The sequence below is a fragment of the Prionailurus viverrinus genome, chromosome D1 (genome assembly GCF_022837055.1).
Source record: "Prionailurus viverrinus isolate Anna chromosome D1, UM_Priviv_1.0, whole genome shotgun sequence".
In the NCBI taxonomy this organism is placed as follows: domain Eukaryota; kingdom Metazoa; phylum Chordata; class Mammalia; order Carnivora; family Felidae; genus Prionailurus; species Prionailurus viverrinus.
In genome coordinates this window covers 87,923,156-87,942,400 of record NC_062570.1, presented here as the reverse complement: position 1 = coordinate 87,942,400, position 19,245 = coordinate 87,923,156, and the positions used below count along the sequence as shown (strand labels likewise).

The following is a 19,245-nucleotide window of genomic DNA, read 5'->3' as shown; positions in this document are numbered from 1 at the left end:
GTATAGTGTATCAGAACATGATACCCTAAATAAATATCTCATTAGCAAGACTTAATATTTACATGTCTTCTGCTTTTACTTTGTTTTACTGTTTTGGTGTATATGTATGTTCCTTCCTGGTGCAGTATATAAAATCCTTTCACCTCTATTTAAATGGAAAGAATATATTTATCTTAGATATATTAGTAAGTTCCTTTAATGGTCAAAGAGATACTAAAGTTAGGTCAACTGAAATCACTCAAATCTAATGTATTCATTGGCATAGTGATCTAAAACTGCAAGTCATGTACAGAAGAGGCATGAATGGTTATTTAATTTGCAAGAACTTCAATACAGAAAGGATAAGAAAGGGGCGGGGGGACAACATGTTCTGACCTTCTGCTCTGCCTTAGGCACTGGGATAGGTTCTTTGCCCAGGTGCTATTCTTACCCTCAATTTGCAGGTGAGGAAACTGAGCCACGGGGAGGTTAGACATTTTTATGAAAAGTCACCACTCTGAAATACAGTTTGTCAGTTCTAAGTTAACACACATGCCTGGAGGTGTTGTGTGTGTGTGTGTGTGTGTGTGTGTGTGTGTGTGTGTATGCAGGGGAGGGGCTGGCTCAGGGCCCAGGCACTGGGGAGCACTCAGTCCATGTCAATCTCCTGCTCAACATTCCTGTAGCTCTCATTCCACTCAGGGTGCAGCCCTTGGGGCTCTAGTAACTGTGACCCCTCACCTGCACCCTGACCTCCTGGCTGCTACTCTCTTCCATCAGTGACACCCTTGCTGGGTCTCAAACCCTCCCCCTCTGCCTGGAACCTTGTCCCTAGGTAGCCTCAGGCAGTCACTCACTGATCTTCTTAACCCCCGGAAATTTAAAATCATGGCCGTTAAGGGCACTGGGTGGCTCAGTTGGCTGAGTGTCCAACTCTTGGTTTCAGCTCAGGTCATGATCATAAAATTCATGAGACTGAGCCCTGCATTGGGCTCTGTGCTGGCAGCACGGAGCCTGCTTGGGATTCTTGCTCTCCCTCTCTTCCTGCCCCTCCCCCACTTGTGCGTGCGCGCTCTCTCTCTCTCAAAATAGATAAATAAACTTTAATAAAATAAAATAAAATCATGACCATTATTTCCTTGATACTCCCTGGCCTTCCCTGCTTAATTTTTCTCCATGGCACTTATTAGCATCTAACATATTGCTTACTTATTTTGCTTATTTGATCTGCTACTCATGAATATAAGCTCTGTGAGGGCAGGGGGTTTGTCTCCAGTGCCAGGAGAGCACCAGGCACATAATAGGTGCTCAAAAATATTTGTCGGAAGAATGAATGAACACAAATTTCCTTTGCCAAAGGATCAGTCTCTCACTTTCTTAAAGTGACATTTTTTGAAATAATGTCTGATGGCCATGTAAGGTATACCACTCTGGTTAACTTCAGTGTGGGGAGAATTTTCCCTACTCCACCAGCTGGGTCACTGCTCTGAAGGGCCCCTCACTCCAGATCGTGCAAACGGAGCAGATGAAAACCTCTGTCGGACATGCGGCCATTTCTGTAGCAGTCATTACTGTCCCGTTACTCAGAGGGGATGTGAGTCAAGGGGGCAGTGCATGCAGGGCACTGCAAGGTGGCCCCAGTGATTTAGAAAATACTGGAACCCACAGAACGTTAACACTCTCCCTTCACAGGGACAAGCTGTTCGTTCAACACTGTGACTCTCCATTTAAGGTGCTGACCTCAGATTCACATTGCAGGCTGATTTCAAAACTATTAAGGGAAAGTGAGATTTAAGACATCTTTGCTTCTCTTCTTCTTCATTGGTCTTCGCTTCCTCCTCATTTGATCCTGCGCATGGAGGCATTTCCCAGGGTCTGTCCTCCAGCTCTGCACTCTCCTTGAATGTTCTCTGGGAATTTATTTCTAACCTGTATATACAACATTCTCAAAACCTATCATGTAACTTTAACCTCTCTCCTGAGATCTAGCCTTGACCTCCCAAAACGTTCCTGAACTCCACCCCGAGCCCCAACAACACCCCCTCCATAACCCGTAACACCTCCTCAGTATCTGAATAGCGGCCCTTAATATCTCATCACTTTAACCTCAACATGGCCCAAAGTGAATCAATTACCTTCTCCCTTCCAGAAATGCTTTCCCCTCCAATCCCCTTCCTATTTTCATCACTAGCACACTTTTCTCTGAATTACAGGGGCTCCTAATCTTCAAGTCACCTTTCCTTCTTCAGTCTCTCTTCCCTTCAGTCCTTCTACCTTATAGATGACTTATAAGACATTCAGTGGATCATTTACGAAGCACTCAGTAGGTGCCCCAGGAGTGTACAAAGCCCCTTACATGCAATACTTATCTTGTTTCACCCTCCAAGTAGCTCTGTGAGGTCAGGGCTTTTTTATATTCTCATTTTACAGATGAGGAAAATGAAGGTTAGAGAGGGTCTTTTTTTTTTTTTTTCCTGGAGCTCCAAAGTCAGACAGTGGAAGAGCTGGGGCATGAATCCAGGCCTGCCATGTGGCAAAGACTCTGCTCTCAAGTGCTCACCTATGGTGTCTTCAACCACATGCCTCGCCCAGGGCCTGGCAGAGACATTTAGCAAAGGTCAGTCCTTTGCTCTCACAAGAACAGAGCCAGGCAGTAGCTGGAGCTGGATATTCCAAGATGAATGAGATGTGGTACCTGCTTTCAGGGAGTTTATGAGGGACAGAGAGTAAAAACAACTCGTTGGTCCCACGTGATAAAGGCAGTGGAAGCGTCTGGCACTAAGGGAGATGGGGTCAGGGATGGCTTCAGAGGACCAGGGAATGTGAAGAATGAATCCTCCTGTATGGCTGAAGCATGAAGTAGGAAGGAGAGCAAAATGGGCAGTATGATTGGAACAGTAGCCCGGAGAGCAGGTTGTGAAGAGACCTGAACATTTGTTAAGTACCTGTTGTGAAGGGCTCGGAAGATCCACTTTGAGAAGTTCAGATTTTATTCTGTGAACAATGGAGAGCCACCATTTTTTTTTAATGGAGTAGATGTGAGATCAGAATCTGTGTATTAGGATAACCCTAATTACAGTACGGACAGGACATTAATAGCAGAGTGTCTGAGGTTGAGTCATTTGGAAAGAACCAGCAAAGCCCCAGAAGAGATAACAGTGAAATGGAGAAAAGGACACACATTTATTTGTGAGTTATTAGACAGGAATGGAGAGGACCAAGTGGCCGTGAAGGCAACAGAGAAGTGCCATTGAGGGACAGCCGCTTTGCAGGCAGGCATAGTCGCCTCCCAACTCTCATTTCCAGAAAGCTCTATGCACCTTCTAGTCTGATACAATCTGTCTCTCCTGCCCACGCTCTCAAACTTTCCACTGTTTCCCATCAACTACCATTGGCAAAGCCCCCAGAACCTCAACCCTTCCTCCTGATGCTCCATTCACTTTTTTGCTGTAAATAAAGCCAGCTCCCCTTTCCTGCCCCTTCCCAAGTACCACAAGGCCTGTATTAGAAGTGAGGAGGTCAAAGAACCAAATGGTTAGCACTGAGGATGGACTGGGGACAGGAGAGGCGATGGAGAGGAAGAGACAATGAATCGGGTTTAAGTCTCCAGTGAATTATGGGGGACAGCAGGGCGTTTGGAGGAGACTGCAGTGAGGGGGAGGCAGCTTCAAAGGATCGGGATTTTGAGAGACTAGAAGGAATGGTTTGCACACAGCAGTGAAGCCTGAGGAGGGAAGACGTGCCAATCTTAAGGTATTTCTCTAATCAGTTGGCAGATTCTCAGTGGATACTGTTGCTCAAACACCCCCCACACAACCTCAGCCTCACCTGCCAACCTCACCTCATTCTGTCCCAAGAGAGCAGAAACAATCACAGAAAATGTCCTCAGGCTTCCATTACTGAATGGCTACCTGACCAGCACCCACACCCCTGGACTCTGCTTAACCTCCCAGTGCAAAAGGATGAGCTGTCCCTGCTCCTCCTTGTCCACTTAAGGACTTGTCCACTTAAGGACTTCACTCCAAGACAGTTTGTGTCTCTCTCTTCTGCATCGTCTATTTCTCCCTATTACAGTAACACATCAATATTCAGCTGTGCCCCAGTATCTCCCATGTGCCTCTCCAGTAACTGCACCATTAATTTCTCCCCTTTGCTGTCACTACTTCCCCAGCCCCACCCTCCCCTCAATCCATGCTAGCTAAGCATCGGCACCAACTCTGCCTGGAAACCACTCCTACCAAAGTCACCAACAATCTCTACCTTACCAAATCCAGTTAATCTCTGCCCTTATAGCACAGCAGAAGTTGACATAGCAGCTCACTTCCTTCCAGTACATTCCTTTCTTTGCTTATTTCTGGACCCCACTCTCCTGGGCTTCCTCCCATCTTCCTGGCCACTCCTTCTCAGTGTCCTTTGCTGGCCCCAGATCTTTCCTCATGTGGATTACCCAGCTATACTCATGGCTAATCTGGTTAATTTCACCTGCTCCCTTAGTTCCGTCACTTGTGTTGATGAATCTGGGGTCCTAGCTCCTGAGCTCTGCATAGATGTCTTTTAGATATCTCAAACCTAACATGTCCCAACAAAACTCTCAATTCCACCTCCCCACTCTTGCTCTAGCCCCAGTAAACCTCTTTCTTTCCTGCATCTTCTGCATCTCAACAAATGACACTACAACCAGCACTCAAGCAAACACGTAGGAGTCACCCTTGATTCCTCTGACCCTCACCTCCTCCTGCCACACACAGAATCCATTATCTTGCCCTATCAACTCTGTCCCTCAAAATATGCCAAATCCATACACTTGTCTGGTCTCTACCTCTACCCCTACCACCTTCACCTCTCGCCTGGGCACCTGCCAGGCTTTTCACTCCTTCCTCTATAATTTATTCTCTACCTGGAGAGGGGGAAAGAGCTGAGAATGGAAACCTGGGGGACTCACATAAAGAGGATGCAGCAAAACCAATGGAGCAAGTAGCTGACCTGACCAGAGATGGGGACAGAGCCCACAGGGAGGGAAGCAGAGAGGAACAAAAGACGAGAATCTGGCTTTAAAACATCATTTCAAAGACAAGATCGCACAGGATGACCATGGTTTCTAGGCAAAGGTGTGTCTGTGAGAATCTGTTGGCCAAGGAGAAGTGAATCTGCATCAACGTGGAAGCCACACTCACCACAGATGGAAGGCAAGAGATGAGCAGAAAAGGAAAACCATGAACCAGGCATCGGGTTCTTTTTTAAAAAAATTTTTTTTTCAACGTTTATTTATTTTTTTTGGGACAGAGAGAGACAGAGCATGAACGGGTGAGGGGCAGAGAGAGAGGGAGACACAGAATCGGAAGCAGACTCCGAGCCATCAGCTCAGAGCCCGACGCGGGGCTCGAACTCACGGACCGCGAGATCGTGACCTGGCTGAAGTCGGACGCTTAACCGACTGCGCCACCCAGGCGCCCCAAGGCACTGGGTTCTTAAGGAGCATGGACACCAACTAGGAAATCAATGGGAGATGACCTTCCATCCCCTGATGCTCAGCGGGCTACCAAATCTAAAATGTCTACCACATGATCTCTTATCTTCATTACCGCCCCCATCCTCATTTTCTTTACAGACCTCGTTTGGGTCCCCAACACCGGGGCCACTGCAGAGCCTCCTTACTAGTCCTGCTGCTCTTATCCTGGACACTGCTGACAGGTTATCCTCCCTAAATACTGGGTAGTTCTAATGACACTACTCCCGCATATAGAAGTCTTCAGTAGCTCCCCACAGCCTACTGTATTATGTATGATCTACTTCTCCCACCATCCAAGGCCCCAGTCTCCCAAGCAAAACCCTTTCTGAGCTCATCAACTCTTCCTCACGTGTCTGCTCTCCAGGCAACTCAAACCCCTTGTTTTTCAAGCATGTCTGGCACTTTTTGCCTCCCTTCCTTTTCTCGTGTTTCTCCCTCTTTCTGGAATATATACCTTTCCTCTCCTCCTGCTGAAATCTTAGCATGTGATACAGTTGAGAACACATACTTGAAGTCAGATAGATCCAGATTCAAATCCTGGTGATCCAAGTACCAGTTCTGTGATATTGAGCAAGTTAGTTAACTTTCCTGAGCCTAGGTTTCCTCATCTGGAATGTGGAGCTGAATAAAGATGCTCCAAAGAGAGCAGAAAGTGAGAAAATCCATGTAAGGCAACAAGCATAGTACCTGCCACAGAGGAGGCAACTATTGTTTTTAATACCTTTTCTCTGTTCTTTCTTTCTTGATGGCCCTTCAGAGCAAACTGTCCCTCTGCTGAGCACTGGATCATTCTGCCTCCTCACTGCACTTACCCGCTTTCTGCTCCTTTATATCCTCATTAATTCCTTCTCTGCTCCTTAAAGGCAGTGACCAGGTCTAACCACTTCTGTATGTCCGCCAGCACCGAGAACAGTTCATGCAGGACTCTATAAATGCTTATTGAATCAAATTATCTTTAATTCCCCAGAAGACAATATAATCTCAGCCATGGTGATTTTTCTAGCTGTGCACAGGACTATGGTGAGGAGGAAGAGTGGGTAGGACTAGGGACAAAGCAATATCATTATCATCATCCTAGTATCCAAAACATATCCCTTACCCAAAACCTACTGCTTCAAACAACACAGGAAATAGCTGACTGATTTAAAAGAACCTTCTAGAACACAAAATATGTTTAGGTCTGGGTCCGTTAACGTGAGTTTGGGGAATCACTTTAATTTGCAGGAAACATTTAATGGCATTAAAAAATAATGAATGGAAAGACTATCCCCTTACGGTCAGCTTGCAGAAGGACAACATGATGCAGGGTCAAGGCCATCCTTTGGGAGTCAATGGTGCTCAGGATCTTGGCAGCTGCGGTCCCCAGCAATGGCTTCCCGTTGTACAGGGTGTAGTAAGTCAGCTCCGCCGGGTCCTTGGGTCCCGGCACCCGTTGCATCTTTACCATCTTTCGGAAAAAGAGAGGCCATGTTTACAGGGCATCTTGTACCGACCCTGCAATCACCTGGGCGATCAGCAGGCTCTCTCCTGATTGCTGAAGCCTTCGGTGCCTAATTGGACCCACAACGTATTTTTTAGAGCTCAACCTTTGTGTACCTCCCCATCACCAGCATCCCAAGAAGCGCTGCTATTGCTGGAAAGGGAGACAGGGAGGAGAAAAAGGTTCTGAAAATATGAACATCTGGAAAGAACAGCTTGAGACTGGAGAAGAAACGCTGAAATGGTGATGTCTTCCAGCCTCCAGAGAACTCTGGCCTCATTTGAAAATAGGCCTGCACATTAATTCAGGGCATGTTAGGTTATTCTCAAACAAGATTTCTAATTTCAAACTCCTGCAATTGCCAGAGAGGGAAAAAAAAAAAATGAACTTATATGTCTGCAATTCAAAAGATCTCTGATAAAAGCAGTACTTGGAGACTCAAAGTTCTTTTTTCTAAAATAACCTTTGTTGCTTTTTCTCCCTGGACAAGTTATACATATTCACTACAGAAAGTGTGAGAATACAGAAAGCCATCAAGAAATGAAATAAAATAAAAACAATTTCCAATCCCTCTACCACAAGCTAATTACTATTATCGTGGAGCATTTGCTTCTGTTCATTGCTGGTTTTCCACACAAACCTTTTATTTAGTATTTTACAAAGCTATTTATCACACTCTCTATCTAGAATCATACACTGCTATTTTTACTTACATCCTTAAATGACCTTAAATATAACAAAAGCATAAATGGTAATTTCTACACAGCATTCTGATGCACACCTCATAAACTTATTTAGCAAATCACTTATTGTTAAACAAATTGTTACTCATTTTTCAGTACTGTAGCTAATTGATTGTTATTATAAATACACAAAACATAAATTTTTATACATAATGTTCTATCCTATGCATGCCTCATAAACTCAACAAACACTTCATTTTTGAATGGTTACTTTGTTATCAAGTTTTCACTACTATAATTAACAACTGATAAACATTATAGTATAGTATTTTCCAAAGTGTATATTACAGATTATGAGCTTTATAGGATATTAAAAGGTATGGCAGAAATGTTCACAGCAATATTGGTCACAAGAGCAAAAACTCTGAAAATTCAAAAGTCACTAACAGTAGGATGGATTAATGAGTTAATGGTATAGTCACGCAATGAAATATTATAGAGTAGTATAAATAAACTATGTCTATTTGTATCAATATGGGTGAATAAAAAAGCCTGATAAGAAACAAATCACTGAATATAAAATTCAAAAACAGGCAAAACCAAATGATGTACTCTTTAGGGATACATACACACATGGATGGTAAAATCTATACAGAAAATTTAGGCATGACTTAAAACAAAATTCAGAAGCACACTCAACTCTGATAGAAAGGAAGGGAGTAGGCATAATCAGAGACGACACATAAAAGGCTTCTGGGGTAAGGTAAGGGTAATTTACTTTGGGTTGTGATTTCTTTTTATTGGTGTTCTTTGAAGTCTACATGTCTTTATACTCCTTTGTACGTATGCTATACATAACAATTAAAAATAGGTATTACTACAGCCCAATAAAAAATGGGTTTAAAAAAATCTGACCAGATACTATCTGAATAGCCAATAAGCATATACAAAATGCTCAGTGGAGAAAAAAGGCACTGCTATCACCCAGCAGAATGACTGAAATAAGGGCTGACAATACCAAGTGTTGATGAGGGTGTGGAGTAACTGGAACTCTACATCTGGATGGTGGGAGTGTAAAATGGTAAACTTTGGGAAAAGGTCTAGCAGTTTGTCTCAGAGCTAACATACACCAATGCTATAAACCAGCAACTCCACTCCCACATACTCAAGAGAAATGAAAATATATGGCTACAGAAAGATTTGTAGAAGAATGGGCATAGCAGCTTTGTTTAAAGTAGCTGAAAACTGGAAAAAGTCTGGGTGTCCATCAACAGAAGGGTGGTTAAATAAACTGTAGTCTATTCATACAAGGGAATATTATTCAGCAATAAAAAGGAATAAGCTCCTGCATAACACAACGTGATGAACCCAAAAAACACTACATGGAGTCAAAAAAGCTTTATACAAAAGAGAATATACTTCCATTTATATGAAGCTCTAGAACAGACCAAACTGATCTGTGCTATGGAAATGAATATGTTACCAAATATAAAATAGTGACATAGCACACTGTTAATTTTAGAATCTAGATGGTGAATTTGTTGGTGTTCACTACAAAACTTCTTTCTGTGGGCTTAAAAATGTTCATAATAAAATGTCGGAAAAATATATTACTAAAAACAAGGGTCTTATCAGCATTTAAATTTCCAAACTAGTATGTTGGCCAAAATTAAGGAATTTCTTTACTACAGGTCTTTTTAGAGGCTTTGGTATGCCAACAGGCCTTGGGAATCTTCAAGAAAGGGCTACAGGATGAATCCTTGCCAAACTGATATGGCCACAGAGCCTCTTTGCCCCAAGGCACCTCATAGGACCATTTTTCTGGACGCTCTCTGAAAGACACTGCTCTCACTTTCTGGTCTTTGTGTTCACCTCTATTCTCCTCAAAATGTATTTCCAGGAGTAAGTTTGTGACCATCCAAGAGGTACTTGTCTAAATTGCTCACTGGTTCTCCACAAAGGTCATACCCACTTACGGTGTTTGAAAGTACCCATTTCACTTCATGCTCACCAACCCTGGATAGTACCATCATAAATCTTTGGTAGGTGAAAACGATATCTTGTGGTAGTTAAAACTTGCATTATTTTGATGACAAGTGGAGTTAAACATTAAAAATTGTTTATTGGTCATATGTATTTCTTCTTCAGACTCAATTTTTCAGATACATTCACTAGAGGAACATCTTTAAATTCCAGACATACAAGTTTCCATCTTCATGAAGGTGGCTCATCTTTTAAAATTATTTGAGCCCAGAAGAAAGGCCTCTGGGTGGAAGGATGATGTAAGCTATGTAAGAGCAAATTTTATTTGGGAAACTTGGCCACGGCATTCCTGTCCCTCAAAGGAGAGGAGGTAAGGACAGTGTTAGTACAACCAGGTAGAAGGTGAATGCGCATTCAAATATTTAATACCTTCACTCAATTTCAATTTCAATTCTTCTTACGAAGATTCCTCCAAGGGTTATGTTACCACCTCTATAAATTAGGATTTGCAGAAACAAATCCCTACTCACTTCACTCAGACTTTCCAGGCAGCTATGGAGCCAATCACATTGACTACACAGAAGAAACGAGGAAAGAATATCTTGGTGGGCTGTTTTATACATGTAGAATGGATTAGGTTTCTTAGGTTTACAAAAAACACCAGGATTATATGGTTGTTCTTTCTCTCCCTTCAGCTGAGGCAAATCCCATTTCACTGTCTGAGTCCCAACGACTTCCTTTCTCTTATTTGGAGAAGTGTGAATTATAGGGCTCACATGGACCCTAGAGAGGGTAAACCATAAACCTGGCACAAGAAATAAACCATCACTTTACCTGGTCACAGGCTGTCACAGACCACAAAGACTTAGAATGAAAGCAGCATCTAAGAGGACAAGGGGCCAAATTCACCAACTGTGAATGGAGGACCTAGAATCTCCCTCAAGGGATGATGCTTGTCTCAGGCAAGGAAGTGTGGTCCAGAAAATGAGTTGTTTGTACTTTCAAACTCCCGAGGACACAATCTGCAGACAGATTGGAGTAATGCCTATAATTTTCTATAAAACGCTTCCTCTCTTAGACATGGTAATATCAAGCATGTGTGTTTGCATTAAGTTAAACCCTAGATGTGGCAATTGCCAATCACGAGTTCACACTCTAGGGGCAGTTTGCTTAATTCCAATTAGGAAGCCCACACTCCGGAGGCAGCCGCCAGGAGTGCTTCTATACTTTGACATCTTGCTCAACAGAGCTTTGTTAATTAGCATAACAAATGTTAGCAATGGGTTCCCAGTTTTGGTGAAATTAGTGGTATTCAAGATACAGGGATTGGCTTCGAATTGAATAAAGAATCAAGAAAGAAGCTTGGAGCCTCTAACCTTGGGGATGGTCATTGTGTCTGTAGAGTTCCCCCTGAAGCCGACTGAGAAGAGCTGAATCCTTGTAGATGGATTATTTGGGAGGTGCATGGAACTGACTGGAGGGTGAAGAGGTGATTCAGGGGGTGGAAGGGAACTAGCGAGAGGTACATTATTCATCTAGTTACCACTGTGGGCAGCTAAAAAAGCTTAATTCTATGGGAAATATCTGGCAATTACTGAAAACATACATTTCAGAATTCTCATAGCCACAAAGCAAGAGAGTTGCTGTATTCACACCCCCACCGCTAGTTAATTCCCAGGCACTTCCAGCCAGCCATGGCATCGACAAAGTGGGTTCTGGCATCTCAAGAATGGCCCTTCAATAAAGGTTCAGCAGTGGCTGTTGGAAGCCCAGTAGCATTCAGTAGAAATGGGAAGGGGATTTGGGCAATGTATCAATAGTGTCTGCTACAGCTCTCTCGCCTGAATCCCCGTGTGGTCGGTCACCTGACCATTATAAACATGGAGGGCTCTGTTTGTTGAGACTGACTAAAGAAGGATAACAGAATCCTGCAGCTGGAATATTGATTGGTGCATCTGCCATCCATAGGAGTTGTGGCAAGAGATCTGAAGGTCCCGAGCTCTGGGACTCCATCTAGTCTCCAGAACAGGTTGGGGAGTAGAAAGTCTATGCTTGCTTACTAATCACTTTTGTCTGATAAATATGTGCACGTGTGCAGAATTTGTTCTGAAACCTTACAGTCTAGCAGTAATACAGGAGAGTAGCTAACTCTCACCCTCCTCCACGACTTTGGTGCTTAGGACCATGAACCCCCCAAACCTAAGAGTAGTGTTGATTACATGGCTTAGTCAGTGTGCAGGGCAGGCGCTCGTCTGCACACAGCATGGTTTACTGAGTCTCAGCATACTCCCGTACATCTATTACAAGACCCCAGTGGTTTAGTACACATACACACCCACCTGCACGGTGTAGCTTCCCAAGGTAGTGGCCCGTTTAAACCGTCGGCCTTGCTGCTGGGACATCATGAATAGCTGGGCCAGGCGCTGCTCCATGACCCGGGCGAAGCTCTGGTTGTGCAGGCCCACCAGCGAATTGTCCACGCCCTGTAGCACTGTGGATGCAGAAGGCAGAGGGGCTGCTCAGGGGACAGGCTCCCCGTGGATCAAGAAACCACAACCACCACCGCCCCTGCACCAGCCACTAAGGGCCATGGGCCCTATCTCATGTTAGGACTTGGCCTTCCTTACCTCAGTCTACCTTCACAAGATCCCAGGAGTTAGGGATCACCGTCCACACGTTATAGATGCTGAAAGGTTATATGACTTGCCTAAGGGCACACAGCTAGTAACAAGCAAAGTCAGGGTTCAGACCCATGCTTATGTAACTCCAATGCCTGGGCTCTCTCCTCCACAAGCTGTGACATGTTTAATGCTGCTGCATTTAATCCAAACCTCATTTAAGATGTTATGTGTTGTTAGAGACCATATGGGAATACAGCATAGCTGCAGGTATGACTAATTGGATTTTTTTTTTTTTTTTTTACTGGTTCCCACTCAGAAGCCCTGGCTCAGGGCTATCTTTATTATATTTTCCCTTCTCAGCAGCTTTGATAGGGAAGCTGAGCTCCATCCTGCAACCCAGCCCCTTATACATAGAAAAGCCACCCTGTTCAGTGTCCTTGTCTCTCTCTCCTCTACGGGGTCCTTTTGGGACCCACCTCTAAAGTGGCCCAGGGCCTCTCAGGTACCATCCCATTCGAGAGCGGAACTGTGTAATAAAAAGAGTGGGTTCTGTTTCTGTGCTGGTGCTTGCCAGTTGGACTTCCGGCAAGCCTCTGGCCCTTTCTGAGTCCAAGTCCTTCTCTGCAAAAAGGGAGTAAGAAAGTCGATATCACAGCACATCTATCCTTATGGGCTGTAAGGTTGAAATGAGACAAGATGTATCAAACAGCTGATTACAGTGCCTGGTGCGTAGAAGGGAAATGAAGCCCCTCTTTCCATCCTTCCTCCACTGCTCTTTCATCTATACCCAGGGCTATCTGGGTAGCTGAGGCGTTAATGATAGAATTCCAGGCTACTGCGAGGAGGAGGACCACAAGGAACACCAGGGCCATCCTGGGCCTGAAACAGTCACCTACCACGGGAACAACTTCCTTTGACCCTCTCCCCCCGAAGAAAGCCCAGTCCTTCTTCCAAGTCCCTTGGGAAACACACTTAACCCCAAACACGCAAATACTGCCTCCAAACACAGTCACCCCTGAAATCAAAAATGTTTAAAAAACTTCTCATCTTTTCAAAGAGATGAAAACTTATCATGGGCTGGGAATGTAATACAAGACTTTTCATGTAACAGAGTTTGTACTACCATAGTCCAGCCAAGGGCCATTAAGACCACCCATCTACAGGGATATGGAAATAGTCTGAATATAAAGAATGAGCTGTTGTTATGAGTACATTCTGTATGGGGCCAGAACAAGTGACTGATGACAACACGATACAGAGAATGATGTTGAAACCGATCAAGAGAAACATAAAACCCACAGCTGAGTCTCAGAAATTACTTCTTTGAAGCCACAAATGCTAAATAATCCCTACGGAGGGTATAAAGCAGCTCTCTTTCCAGGGCCCTTGTGAGGGACTCTCAGCTCATCTGTCAGCAGAATTCCTGCAAAGATAAAACACGCCTGCACTGCTCCTTCTGCGGCGGGTCCCCAAGAGGCCCCTTGGAATCCCTCCTGACGAGCTGTCAGGCTGAGGAAGGGCCGCCTACCTCCTGGCCCCAGATAGCAGAACCCTCGTTCTTACTGCTTCAAAGATGCTCCTCTAGTAAAATTACAAAACCACTGTTGAAAAACTACTTCTAAGTTGGCCTCTCCTGACTACCAGACAAGGGTAAGAGTGGGCACACAGGACAGTCAAAGGGCATCATCACGGATTACTTTAAGGGAAGCCCAGTGATGATGCAAGGACAGACATCAAAGAAAGGGATGGTCAAAGCCTCCAGGTGATGAAAAAGCTCCAGAAATAGATAGTGGTGATGGCTACAACAACACTGTGAACGTACTTAATACCGCTGAATTGTGCACTTAAAAATGGTGAAAATAGTACATTGCATGTTATGTTTATTTTACCCCAATTTTTTTAATTGAGGGAGAATAAAAACAAACCACAATCTTCAGGGCACTGCAGGTGGCTGTGGGAACCTCCCAAAGAGTTACATGGAACCCACAACTGGACAGTTCCCATGTGCCTCACTGCTCTGTTTGCAAAGAGAATGTGTCCCTCCCTGGCAGCTGTTGAAGAATTGGGGGTTGAAAGGGGGGGGGTCCGGGTTTGCATCCTGGCGCCCCCTTACTGAGTGCTCTTGGGCAAGTCCCTTAGTTCCTCTGGACCCTTGTCCCTCATCTGAATACACAGGGATCATAATCTACTCCTGATTGTGTCATTATGGGGAACAACACTTTCGAAGAGACATGCTTTGAGGGGCGTGCTAAAAGGTACGAGAGAGGAGGCCCATAAATGCTGGCTGTTGTTGTTGCTCAAATGTGCCCCTTTCTTGCTAGACACATCCTTCCCAGAGGAAGAAATAACTATGTTCCAGGACTGCGGCTCCTTTCCTTCCCCCTGAGAACTATGGCAGGCCCCAGGCTCTCAGTCTTCTTCACCTGCCGGAAGGGCCTGGAAAGGGGCGTGAGACCACATCTCCCACAGTGACCCGGAAGCAGTAGGGGGTCTTGGACCCTGGCACACGTGCCCACGAGGACAGCAGCCCATCACACAAGCCAGGGCCCTGGCCACTCACCCTTAGCCACCACTGACTCAGCTCAGAGGAGGCGAGCAAGTCCCCAGCTGTGTTCAAAGGAGCTGGTTCAGAAGATTCGGGGGCTGTTACATCACTGGTCTCTTAATCCTTCTTTATTTACAACTGCACCGGGCTCTAAAATTCCAGCAATCAGGTCGGCCTGATTCAGCTTCCTATATTGAATTGTTTTATGTGTAACTGAATCCCATACATTCAGAGCCAAAAGAACCAGACAGCTCAGCTCCTATCTTCCCCTCATTCCACAGGTGAGAGTGAGACGCCCACAGGGCCTGAGTGACGTGCTCAAGGACATGCTATGGTTAGCAGCAGCTGGGCTAAGACCAGAAGAAATCATAAGCCTTCTGGGTCTGGGATATTTTGACTAGTGGGTTCCACAGAGACAAGTGGATAAACCTAAGATGGGCTCTGACCCCTGTGAGGCAGCAATATGAAGTCTGTGCATCTCTGTCCTGCCTCATATACACAATCCTGGCCACAAGATCCACAGACGACAGAGGGAGGCGCTGCAGGAATCACCCTAACGGAGCCACGAGGGACCCGTGCTCAGGGAAAGGAGAAGTGAACAGCGTGTAAAAACATATTTAATATAAATTTAGTGGAGAAGCAGATGGAAACATGTCAGGGTTTTATAATACCAACTATGGAAAGGAAAGTTGTTCCCCATCCTCTGAGCTGCTGCAAATGAGGAAAGAAGATGCAGTACCCTTGACGGACATCTGGGAGCAAAGGGCAGAGTGGTTATTCAAGGGGATGTGCCTCGGAGCACGATGAACAAAGCTATCTTCATCCTAGTTCCCATAAATGATGGTCAAAGGCTGGTGGGAGCTGGTGAGAAGGAAGGAGGGTCATCCTGAAGCTGGTTCTCTCCTCTCCCATGGGCACTAACTGGGCCAACCAGCCCCAAACACAGTGACAGAGGCCACTGTGTATTCCGATTAGCAGCAGCAACAGCAACAACATAAATAAATGAGGGTTACACAGCTGAGCGGGCAAGAGGTGAAGTCCCAGGATGGTTTTGTGAAGGTTATGCCACTCAGACAGAGTCAGGGCAGGATCCGGGTACATAAGGAAAGGGCGAGACAGGAAGCTGTCCAGGGCAGCTGGTGTTTAAGGGCAGATATGCTACCATTTAGCATAAAGCTTACAGTTACTAGGAGAGATGTCTGCAAGGTAAAGAGCAGCATTCCTGCTGGAGTAAACATGCTTCTGGAAGTGTTTCATAACCTGCTGGTTCAAAATGGCACTGCTGGGTTAATATCATCTCCCTCTCGTGTACAAACTCCATTTTTATTCTTTTAAAACAGATTTCTTGGGACACCTGGGTGGTTCAGTCGGTTAAGCACCTGAGTTTTTTTTTTTAATTTTTTAAAATGTTTTTTTATTTATTATTGAGAGACAGAGCATGAGCAGGGGAGGAGCAGAGAGAGGAGGAGACACAGAATCCTAAGCAGGCTCCAGGCTCTGAGCTGTCAGCACAGAGCCCGACGCAGGGCTTGAACTCACAAACCGCGAGATCATGACCTGAGCCGAAGTAGGATGCTCCACCGACTGAGCCACCCAGGCGCCCCAAGCACCTGACTCTTGGTTTCAGCTCAGGTCATGATCCCACAGCTTCGTGTGTTCAAGTCCCACGTCTGGTTCTGTGCTGGCAGCCTGGAGCCTGCTTGGGATTCTCTCTCTCCTTCTCTAACTACCCCCCCTCCATGCTGTCTCTGTCTTTCTCAAAATAAATAAAAATTTTTAAATAACAGATTTCTTCAGTTTGTCTTCTTAGCAGGTAAAATAATGTCTGCATATCCATGGCTCTACCAGGGAGAAAGCAATGTGATTTTCTGCCATTTCGGAGAGGTCTGGAGCGGCCTCATTGAGCAGGGCAGTGTGCTCCTTTGTCAGGATTCTAGGCAGCAACCTGTCTACTGCTGGTTTGGGACAGCAGGTGAGGGAGGGAATAGGGTAGGGGAGAAGGGAGGGAGGTTTCAGACTGGCTTGCCTAGGCACAACTTCCACAAATTGTAGGATCTTCCTCTCTCTGCGTTAGGGGCTGAATTATGTCCTCCCAAAGTTCATATGTTGAAGTCTTAACCCCCAGTACCTCAGAATGGGATTGTATTTGGAGATGAGGCCCTTAAAGAGGTGAGTAAGGTAAAATAAGGTCATATGGGTGTGCCCTCATCCAGTATGATGGGTGTCCTTATAAGAAGAGGAGTTTAGGGGGTGCCGGGGTGGCTCGGTCAGTTGAGCATCTGACTCTTGGTTTTGGCTCAGGTCACGATCTCATGGTTCACAGGTTGGAGCCCCACATCGGGCTCTGTGCTGGTGGTAGGGAGTCTGCTTGGGATTCTCTCTCTCTCCCTCTCCCTGCCCTTCCTCAACCTATACTCTTGTGCTCTCGCTTTCTCTCTCTCAAAATAAATAAATAAATAAACTTTAAAAAAAAAAAGAAGAAGAAGAGGAGTTTAGGACACAGACACACACAGAGGGAAGATGCCAAGTAAAGATGGCCATCTACAAGCCAAGGAGAGAGGCCTCAGAAGAAACCAAGCCTGGTGACACTCTGATGTCAGGCTTCCAGCCTCTGGAATTATGAGAAAATAAATTCCTGCTGCTGAAGCCCCAAAAGTCTGTGATACTTTGCTATGGTGTCTCTACCAAGCTAATACCTTCCCCTTCCCCTCCCCACTCCATGTACAGCTGGGCTGGTCACTTTCTCCTACAAATATCTGTCTTCTCTCTTTGCTCCCAATCCTTGCTTTGTGTAAGATTTTCAGAGTGACTGTCTGGCTTTGGAAAAACACAAACAAGTTTTTTGCTGTTTCATAAAGCTCAGCTGGGAAATGTCAAGGAAAAAAAGAAAATGTCACCAAACTCCCTTCTACTTCCATTCGCCCTCACTGTCAGGACACGACTGGGTTCCACCAGGATCAGTGTAGGTGTGGGGCGTGTGCCGAGGAAAGAGAAAAATGCATGCCTAGCATTCCTCAGCCTTTCACTGGAGTTTTGTAGGGCACTGCAGAAAGGCCTACCATCTTTAAATAAACAACCATTCCCAGGGACACTCCCTAAACATCCACAGGTTACTGTCATACCTTCTGATTATCTACTTTTTGCAAAGAGGAGGCAGTGGATGGGACTTTACAATTTGCTGTTTTGAATGGTTACCTAATATTCACCTTCATATGATATCTTTGCTTAGCTTACTTTACCCATTTCTGGCCCTATGGAAGTAACTCCTTGACTTATAAGACAGGACCAAAGAGGGACCCCTGGGTGGCTCAGTCGGTTAAGCACCCAACTCTAGACTTCGGCTCATGTCATGATCTCATGGCTGGTGAGATCGAGCACCATGTCAGGCTCTATGTTGGCAGTGCACAGCCTGCTTGGGATTCTCTCTCTCTCCCTGTCTCGGCCCCTCCCCCCTTGCTGTCTCTCAAAATAAATAAAAATAAACTTTAAAAACTATTTAAAAGGGGCGCCTGGGTGGCGCAGTCAGTTAAGCGTCCGACTTCAGCCAGGTCACGATCTCGCGGTCCGGGAGTTCGAGCCCCGCGTCAGGCTCTGGGCTGATGGCTCAGAGCCTGGAGCCTGTTTCTGATTCTGTGTGTCCCTCTCTCTCTGCCCCTCCCCTTTTCATGCTCTGTCTCTCTCTGTCCCAAAAATGAATAAACATTGAAAAAAAAAATTTTTTTTTTAAATAAAAAAATAAAAAAATAAAAACTATTTAAAAAAAAAAAAAAAGACAGGACCAAAGAAAAGATGCTGATTCTATCACTGAATGGCATGCAGTTTTTATTATTATTATTATTATTATTATTATTATATTATTTCATTTTAGGGACTTCTTTTGACATGTAGTTTAAAAACACACACAGCAACCTGATAAGAGGAAAGGGGGAGTAAAATAAGAGATTACCTGTTATTACCCAATAGTCTCTGGTTGTTTCCGATATATCAAGGTTGGGATATTCCAGTGCTAAAACAAATAAGAAACACACCAAGTTACTTTCACAGTTTTTATATGTAAATATTACTTAGGAAAATGGACATACATAATAAAATATCAAACAGCTAAATTCAGCTTTATCATTCTTAGGAACTCCAGGATATACAGGCCAAAACTATTTCGCTGTTCTGAAAAGTAAAGTGCTTAGTAAAGGGCTAACTTTCAGATGAAGCGGTTTTTAGGGTTTGTGAATTTCTGCTCTTCTGATTTTTTCATCAGAACCTTCCTAAGTGGAACATCTTCACTATCAAAACTCACAGCTAGAACCTGTCTTAACTATAACATTCTTTGTAAAAACTATCCAACCATCACTAATATTTTTAGGAATGATCCTCTCTTGAATGGATTTTTCCAGTGTCAAGGACTAAGTTTATTATTAGCCAAATGTTTGTGACATAGTCCTGGTTCT

At 44.7% G+C, this 19,245-nt stretch overlaps 1 protein-coding gene across 1 annotated transcript in view; it reads right to left on the bottom strand.

Moving 5' to 3' along the window:
* KIAA1549L (KIAA1549 like) overlaps positions 1 to 19,245 on the bottom strand; it is a 117,056-nt gene that overhangs the window by 78,137 nt on the left and 19,674 nt on the right. Inside the window, exons 7-9 of the mRNA XM_047823248.1 lie at positions 18,747 to 18,806; positions 11,974 to 12,125; positions 6,764 to 6,935 (exon numbers count right to left, since the gene is read on the bottom strand). Coding sequence (XP_047679204.1) covers positions 6,764 to 6,935; positions 11,974 to 12,125; positions 18,747 to 18,806 — 384 coding nt within the window. The remainder of the gene's footprint in view (positions 1 to 6,763; positions 6,936 to 11,973; positions 12,126 to 18,746; positions 18,807 to 19,245) is intronic.